Source organism: Polyodon spathula, unplaced genomic scaffold (assembly GCF_017654505.1).
Source record: "Polyodon spathula isolate WHYD16114869_AA unplaced genomic scaffold, ASM1765450v1 scaffolds_66, whole genome shotgun sequence".
NCBI lineage: Eukaryota > Metazoa > Chordata > Actinopteri > Acipenseriformes > Polyodontidae > Polyodon > Polyodon spathula.
In genome coordinates, this window is record NW_024471560.1 from 41,287 (window position 1) to 50,266 (window position 8,980).

The 8,980-nt window shown below is 55.0% G+C and overlaps 1 protein-coding gene across 1 annotated transcript; it reads right to left on the reverse strand.

Moving 5' to 3' along the window:
- Window positions 1-335: 335 nt before the first annotated feature.
- ssu72 (SSU72 homolog, RNA polymerase II CTD phosphatase) lies at window positions 336-6,795 on the reverse strand. The gene is made up of 5 exons (XM_041240266.1): window positions 6,581-6,795; window positions 2,610-2,753; window positions 1,794-1,933; window positions 1,336-1,454; window positions 336-892 (listed from the first exon to the last, which is right to left on the reverse strand). Exons 1-5 carry the CDS (start codon window positions 6,658-6,660, stop codon window positions 791-793), a joined length of 585 nt encoding a protein of 194 aa, XP_041096200.1. The 5' UTR covers window positions 6,661-6,795; the 3' UTR covers window positions 336-790.
- Window positions 6,796-8,980: the final 2,185 nt, after the last annotated feature.

Sequence of the window (8,980 nt, forward strand, 5' to 3'; positions counted from 1 at the left end):
GGGTTTCCAGCGAGCCGAGGCACTGCTGCACCTCCCTGCCGCGAGCGTCACTGCTCTGCCACCCCACGAGGCTTCAAGATGCTCCGGGCTGGGCCCCCGTCTCCTCTCTTGTCTGGATGGAAGTTCACTCTGCCCGGAGCTCAGTGTCCTGTCCCACACAGAACATGCTTTACCAGGGAATCCCAGAGACTCCCATTGCAGTGCAGTTCAAGCCATTCCTCATTTCACCTTGCCCTTTAAAAAGGCTTGGTGGCTCAGTGGTTAGAGAAAGGGGCTTGACACCAGGTTACCAGTTCCAATCCCAGCTCAGCCACTGCCTCACTGTGTGTGGGACCCTGAGCAAGTCACTTCACCTCCTTGTGCCAAACAAGCTCCTATTGGAAGTGACTCTGCAGCAGCAGCAGCTGTGATGCACAGCCCACCCGCGAGTCTCCGAGCTGCTTTAATCATTTAGCAGACGTTTACATCCAAATAATAATAATAATAATAATAATTACTGCAGCAGAGAACAAGGCAACTGCAGTCCCTAGACTGGATACTGCCCCTGGTTTTCCTGGTAAAGAAGCCTACAGTGTCTACAGAGGACAGGTGGAGACTCAGTTAAAGTCAAGGCTGGAAAAATGGTCCGGACTGGAGCTGCCCAGCCCTGCTTCAAACAGGCTCTGTTAGCAGGTCTGCTGTAAAACCTGTAACGGCTCACACTGCTCTGCAATCAGGAGTGCTGGGGGGTGGGTGATGTCAGTAGCAGGGGGTGGGCGAGGGGCTTAAGGCTGGTTCGGGGAGGGAGGGGTCAGTAGAAGCAGACAGTGTGCAGGAAGGGGCGGCTGCTCTTCTCCTCAAACTCCTGCAGGAGCTCGTCCATCTCATTCTCCATGTCCTCCGTGTGCTGGATCTGAGAGAGAGACAGGGACAGACACAGAGAGAGACAGGGACAGGTTTAGCAATCTCTCTTGCTCTGTGTGATTGATGGGGTATTGTCACAATGTTATAACCTCATTGTACTGTATTGACTGGGCAGTGTGTGTGTAGCTGGGGCAGTCTCTATTGTACTGTATTGACTGGGCAGCGTGTGTATAGCTGGGACAGTCTATTGTACTGTATTGACTGGGTAGTGTGTGTGTGTATAGCTGTGGCAGTCTATTGTACTGTATTGACTGGGTAGTGTGTGTGTGTATAGCTGTGGCAGTCTATTGTACTGTATTGACTGGGCAGTGTGTGTGTAGCTGGGGCAGTCTCTATTGTACTGTACTGACCGGGCAGTGTGTGTGTATAGCTGGGGCAGTCTATTGTACTGTATTGACTGGGCAGCGGATTCCTGCAGACCGCTGTACTCACACACTGGCACATTTCACAGATGAGGAAGGCTCCCAGCGTGGCCTCCTCGTGGTTGTCCTGGATGTCCACATTTATCACGTGCACCGGCTGGAAGCTCTCCTGCTCCCGCGAGTTCAGGTCTGAGAGAGCGAGTGAGAGGAACAGAGTCACACACAGTCAGGGAGGAGGCACAGCACAAAGCTCCCAGCTACCGTTTGTAGAGAAAACTAACTCGGAGGGAAAAAAAAAAAAACACTTTGTGCCATACCCCTGCCCCAGCCTCCAGCCCCTGGGTGTAAACCCAGCCTCTTACCCTCCAGCCCCTGGGTGTAAACCCAGCCTCTTACCCTCCAGTCCCTGGGTGTAGACCCAGCCTCCCCCAGTCTCTTACCCTCCAGCCCCTGGGTGTAGACCCAGCCTCCCCCAGCCTCTTACCCTCCAGCCCCTGGGTGTAGACCCAGCCTCCCCCAGCCTCTTACCCTCCAGCACCTGGTCGTACACCCTCTCCTCGCAGGTCACCACCAGATCGAACTGGTCCTTGCAATTCTGGAAGCGCTCAGGCCGGGGCTTGATGCGCTTGTTGCGGTCCAGCATGTGAAGGATCCCGTTCTGGGTGTATCTGGAGCGAGCCGGGTCAAGGAACACCACCACAGCGTCGGAAACACAAACTGAGCAAGTACAGAAAACCACACTGAAACAGCGCCCTCCCCAGCACACAACCACCTCACTCTCTCTGCAATCAGGAGCTTCTCCACACCAAGTGATGCACACTGGCAGACAGCACTACACTGACCACTCCTTCATTGCACTGCAGCCCTGCTCCTATCAGAGAGGCCAGCCAAAGCACGACTGAGAAGAGGCTGCGCGTTGTGAAGACGTTCACGACTATCACAGACGATAGTGAAACGGGGAGCAGAGCAGCCTCATTGAGCAGCTCAATTCATCTTCAAAGTGCCAGTTTAAAAAGGACAAGGTGAAGCGAGTGCTAAAAATAAACAACCTTCTTAAACTGTGAATTTACTGCCAGGCTGTTAAACCTGACCAGGTGAGAGAGAGAGAGAGAGAGAGAACGAGAACAAGCTTCACAATGAGGGGGGGGCTCATGAGTCAGACCGAGGAAAGATGTACACAATGGGGGGGCTCAGGAGACAGAGCTCATAACACTGCTGCAAAGGGAGAGGCAGAGAGAGCTAGCCTGGCCTCTCCTCCAGGGAACACTGCTGCAAAGGGAGAGGCAGAGAGAGATAGCCGGGCCTCTCCTTCAGTGAACACTGCTGGCTGGCTGGCTGGGATACAGTTCTTTGTCTTTCTTGACGAGGTCGCTGTACATCTGCTCGTAAGTGGTTTTGAAATCGTAGACGTTGGGCTTGTCTGGGGCCGGTCCGGGCAGCTTCACGTGGGAGCCAGTTCCAAACGAACGCACATTGAATCCTCTCTTACTGCAGAGGACACAAAACAAACCGGGTTACAAACCAGGGCAGCGCTAGCCTCTAACTGCGTGCATCCGCATGGACATAGTGAACCTCACAGCATGTCGGAAATGGAAATAAAGACTCCCAGCGCATAGCAGTTTGATCCATTCCTGGTTTTAATAAAGACACACGATGGCTACTCAAGCAGATATAGACACCAGCAATGAGTGACTCTGCTATGAAATGGGAATCTTATTTGCATCCCTGGCTAAGAGAATGATCCCCAAAGAAAACAAAATTTACAGCAATTGCAATACAAACTCGACCAGCAGGTGGCACAATGCACAGGATTGTACCTTTAAGGATTAAGAACAAAGTTTACAAACGAGAGGAGGCCACTCGGCTCATCTTACTGATCCCAGGGTGTCGGCTTCAACAACATTAAAGGACATTTTTGTAGCGAGGTGAGCAGAACTGAACACAGTATTCTAGAGGAGGTCTTACTAACGCATTGGAAACTTCCCCTGATTTCAATTCAACACGCTTCACTATACATCCCCCGCATCTTGTTGGCCTTTTTATAGCTTCCCCACTGTCTAGATCAGAGGGGGCCAATCTGGTCCTGGGGGGTCACTGTCCCTGCTGGTTTTTGTTGCAGCTGTGCCCTAAATTAGTTAATTAGACCAATCAAGCCCTTACAAGCTTAATTGGTCCAATTAATCAATTCAATGCACGGTTTGAACAAAAACCAGGACTGGGCAGTGGCTGAACGCCGGTCCTGTAATTACAGCACAGCCGAGTCCAACTAAGAGAGCCGTCTGCAACACGATGGAAACAGCATGGTCCCGCAAACAAACACGGAGCACGAACCAGCCCGAGCCCGGCTCTGCGAGATTAAAACACACCAAACACGACCGGCCCGAGCCCGGCTCTGCGAGATTAAAACACACCAAACACGACCGGCCCGAGCCCGGCTCTGCGAGATTAAAACACACCAAACACGACCGGCCCGAGACCGGCTCTGCGAGATTAAAACACACCAAACACGACCGGCCCGAGCCCGGCTCTGCGAGATTAAAACACACCAAACACGACCGGCCCGAGCCCGGCTCTGCGAGATTAAAACACACCAAACACGACCGGCCCGAGCGCGGCTCTGCGAGATTAAAACACACCAAACACGACCGGCCCGAGCGCGGCTCTGCGAGATTAAAACACACCAAACACGACCGGCCCGAGCCCGGCTCTGCGAGATTAAAACACACCAAACACGACCGGCCCGAGCCCGGCTCTGCGAGATTAAAACACACCAAACACGACCGGCCCGAGACCGGCTCTGCGAGATTAAAACACACCAAACACGACCGGCCCGAGCGCGGCTCTGCGAGATTAAAACACACCAAACACGACCGGCCCGAGCCCGGCTCTGCGAGATTAAAACACACCAAACACGACCGGCCCGAGCCCGGCTCTGCGAGATTAAAACACACCAAACACGACCGGCCCGAGAGCGGCTCTGCGAGATTAAAACACACCAAACACGACCGGCCCGAGCCCGGCTCTGCGAGATTAAAACACACCAAACACGACCGGCCCGAGACCGGCTCTGCGAGATTAAAACACACCAAACACGACCGGCCCGAGCCCGGCTCTGCGAGATTAAAACACACCAAACACGACCGGCCCGAGACCGGCTCTGCGAGATTAAAACACACCAAACACGACCGGCCCGAGAGCGGCTCTGCGAGATTAAAACACACCAAACACGACCGGCCCGAGAGCGGCTCTGCGAGATTAAAACACACCAAACACGACCGGCCCGAGACCGGCTCTGCGAGATTAAAACACACCAAACACGACCGGCCCGAGACCGGCTCTGCGAGATTAAAACACACCAAACACGACCGGCCCGAGACCGGCTCTGCGAGATTAAAACACACCAAACACGACCGGCCCGAGCCCGGCTCTGCGAGATTAAAACACACCAAACACGACCGGCCCGAGAGCGGCTCTGCGAGATTAAAACACACCAAACACGACCGGCCCGAGAGCGGCTCTGCGAGATTAAAACACACCAAACACGACCGGCCCGAGACCGGCCCGAGACCGGCTCTGCGAGATTAAAACACACCAAACACGACCGGCCCGAGCCCGGCTCTGCGAGATTAAAACACACCAAACACGACCGGCCCGAGCGCGGCTCTGCGAGATTAAAACACACCAAACACGACCGGCCCGAGGGCGGCTCTGCGAGATTAAAACACACCAAACACGACCGGCCCGAGGGCGGCTCTGCGAGATTAAAACACACCAAACACGACCGGCCCGAGGGCGGCTCTGCGAGATTAAAACACACCAAACACGACCGGCCCGAGGGCGGCTCTGCGAGATTAAAACACACCAAACACGACCGGCCCGAGAGCGGCTCTGCGAGATTAAAACACACCAAACACGACCGGCCCGAGAGCGGCTCTGCGAGATTAAAACACACCAAACACGACCGGCCCGAGCCCGGCTCTGCGAGATTAAAACACACCAAACACGACCGGCCCGAGAGCGGCTCTGCGAGATTAAAACACACCAAACACGACCGGCCCGAGAGCGGCTCTGCGAGATTAAAACACACCAAACACGACCGGCCCGAGCGCGGCTCTGCGAGATTAAAACACACCAAACACGACCGGCCCGAGCGCGGCTCTGCGAGATTAAAACACACCAAACACGACCGGCCCGAGCCCGGCTCTGCGAGATTAAAACACACCAAACACGACCGGCCCGAGAGCGGCTCTGCGAGATTAAAACACACCAGACACGACCGGCCCGAGCGCGGCTCTGCGAGATTAAAACACACCAAACACGACCGGCCCGAGGCGGCTCTCGAGATTAAAACACACCAAACACGACCGGCCCGGTTGCGGCTCTGCGAGATTAAAACACACCAAACACGACCGGCCCGAGGGCGGCTCTGCGAGATTAAAACACACCAAACACGACCGGCCCGAGAGCGGCTCTGCGAGATTAAAACACACCAAACACGACCGGCCCGAGCCCGGCTCTGCGAGATTAAAACACACCAAACACGACCGGCCCGAGAGCGGCTCTGCGAGATTAAAACACACCAAACACGACCGGCTGAGCCGGCCCTGCGGATTTGCGGAGTCTGGCCTCGGCGCTCTCGTACGGCTGTGCCGGGGTTGCGGTGTCTGGCCTCGGCGCTCTCGTACGGCTGTGCCGGGGTTGCGGTGTCTGGCCTCGGCGCTCTCGTACGGCTGTGCCGGGGTTGCGGTGTCTGGCCTCGGCGCTCTCGTACGGCTGTGCCGGGGTTGCGGTGTCTGGCCTCGGCGCTCTCGTACGGCTGTGCCGGGGTTGCGGTGTCTGGCCTCGGCGCTCTCGTACGGCTGTGCCGGGGTTGCGGTGTCTGGCCTCGGCGCTCTCGTACGGCTGTGCCGGGGTTGCGGTGTCTGGCCTCGGCGCTCTCGTACGGCTGTGCCGGGGTTGCGGTGTCTGGCCTCGGCGCTCTCGTACGGCTGTGCCGGGGTTGCGGTGTCTGGCCTCGGCGCTCTCGTACGGCTGTGCCGGGGTTGCGGTGTCTGGCCTCGGCGCTCTCGTACGGCTGTGCCGGGGTTGCGGTGTCTGGCCTCGGCGCTCTCGTACGGCTGTGCCGGGGTTGCGGTGTCTGGCCTCGGCGCTCTCGTACGGCTGTGCCGGGGTTGCGGTGTCTGGCCTCGGCGCTCTCGTACGGCTGTGCCGGGGTTGCGGTGTCTGGCCTCGGCGCTCTCGTACGGCTGTGCCGGGGTTGCGGTGTCTGGCCTCGGCGCTCTCGTACGGCTGTGCCGGGGTTGCGGTGTCGGTACCTGAGGATGCCGTGCGCTTCCATGCTCCGGTTCTGATTGCTCGAGCACACCACCGCCACTCGCAGCGGATGAGACGGCATGGTGAGGACGGGTCCCGCTCTCTAGCTTAACCTCACTGACGATTTAGAAAGAAAATCAAACAAACAGCCGCATGAAAAACACCGAGTTTCACCGAAACCGGCCCGAGACTGGAGCGACGTCACCTCCGCGGCCGGGAGGCGCGGCTTGGCTCCCAGGAGTGACCAATCGCAGCGCGAATCTCGGCCCCTTCGCCCGCCCACTTCTCCCTTCTCACGTGATGCGGGTCCTGCGTTGAAGCTGGGCGGAAGAACCGATCTTTCTCGACACAGAAACAGCGCGTCGCACGCAATGCAAAAACAAACAGCCCTGGCTCACAGCGGGCCAGTGAAGAGGAGTTCAGTGCATAGCCTTTTTATGAGGATTGCCCTCTAGTGGATACCTGCGTGTCACTACACGTATTTAAATAGAAAACATACAAAAACATCATTTTCCGAGATAGTGTTTTATTTTTGTTGTTGCTGTTTTTTTAACTGCACAGTGGGTGGCGACATTGTACCTGGTAAGAAACCGAAACAGAGGCATGACGCAGGTTCACAGTGGACTGGACTGGACAATCCAGTCCGCCAGCCCCGCTGGTTAACCCCGAGACTGGGAGCCTGCGGATCAGAGTGCAGACTGACAGACTGAGTGAGGATACAGGAGCTTAGAGGGGAGAGGGGAGAGACTGGGAGCCTGCGGATCAGAGTGCAGACTGACAGACTGAGTGAGGATACAGGAGCTTAGAGGGGAGAGGGGAGAGACTGGGAGCCTGCGGATCAGAGTGCAAACAGGCAGACTGAGTGAGGATACAGGAGCTTAGAGGGGAGAGGGGAGAGACTGGGAGCCTGCGGATCAGAGTGCAGACTGACAGACTGAGTGAGGATACAGGAGCTTAGAGGGGAGAGGGGAGAGAGGAGAGACTGGGAGCCTGCGGATCAGAGTGCAGACTGACAGACTGAGTGAAGGGTGCAGGAGCTTAGAGGGGAGAGGGGAGAGACTGGGAGCCTGCGGATCAGAGTGCAGACTGACAGACTGAGTGAAGGGTGCAGGAGCTTAGAGGGGAGAGGGGAGAGACTGGGAGCCTGCGGATCAGAGTGCAAACAGGCAGACTGAGTGAGGGATGCAGGAACTTAGAGGGGAGAGGGGAGAGACTGGGAGCCTGTGGATCAGGCAGTGGAGAGCTCAGTCACTGACAGGGTAAGTGGCATCTTCCTCTCCAGTAATTATGGGATGTCGTTGGCTGTGTTGAATCCCCTGCAGGTCATTTCCTGTCCCTGGCCTGCCCCCTCCAGCTGTATCCTGCTCTGTAAACTGCAGCAGCCACACAGGGCTGGGGGGGGGGAGGTATCTATAGATCTGGATGTATTGATCTGTTTATTCTGATAGGTTTTTGTCATTATGTATTGATCTTTTTATTCTGATAGGTTTTTGTCATTATGTATTGATCTCTTTATTCTGTGTCAGGATGTAACAAACCGGACAGGTAAGTGAGACTGCAGCATTCAGGAATACTCCAGATCAATCAGGTCTTTATTTAATCAATATATTTTATTGTATTGGAAGTTATTAATAAGAGATACATCAACAGAACTATTGTAAATCTCACAAGGGCTGTCCTGCACAGAGCTGCAGACACGCCTGCGCAGCTGAACACAGAAACCCAGGGGACTCAATTACTATATGAGTGGCAGCTTACTATAGAGGTATGCATCTTAACATGAGGATATACTTCAAATAGATTCCTCTAGGCATTGCTGTTGTATCTAAAACAGATTTAAAATGTCTGTTTTAATGCAGTCTTCACAACATGGAAATGGTACAGTTTGGGGAGGTTGGCTCTTCTGAGTGTGTGTGTGGGAGTGTGTGTGTGTGTGTGTGTGTGTGTGTGTGTGTGTGTGTGTGTATAAGAGCTGCTATCTGACACTAGCACTACATGTAATCTCAACAAGAACACCAACTATCAGGATCACCGCTTACAACAGTTTACAGTGTGCTTTACCTGTCCTCTCTGTGCTTTACAATGCTTCCCTATGCTTTACCAGACCTCTCTGTGCTTTACAATGCTTCCCTATGCTTTACCAGACCTCTCTGTGCTTTACAATGCTTCCCTATGCTTTACCAGACCTCTCTGTGCTTTACAATGCTTCCCTGTGCTTTACCAGACCTCTCTGTGCTTTACAATGCTTCCCTATGCTTTACCAGACCTCTCTGTGCTTTACAATGCTTCCCTATGCTTTACCAGACCTCTCTGTGCTTTACAATGCTTCCCTGTGCTTTACCAGACCTCTCTGTGCTTTACAATGCTTCCCTGTGCTTTACCAGACCTCTCTGTGCTTTACA

Excerpts from the sequence above, each read along its gene's own strand:
- ssu72 (XM_041240266.1), bottom strand. The coding sequence starts at position 6,660 with ATGCCGTCTCATCCGCTGCGAGTGGCGGTGGTGTGCTCGAGCAATCAG. Across the intron at positions 2,754-6,580 it reads GAAGCGCACGGCATCCTCAG|TAAGAGAGGATTCAATGTGC; the intron begins GTACCGACACCG and ends TGTCCTCTGCAG. Across the intron at positions 893-1,335 it reads TCTGTGAAATGTGCCAGTGT|ATCCAGCACACGGAGGACAT; the intron begins GTGAGTACAGCG and ends TCTCTCTCTCAG.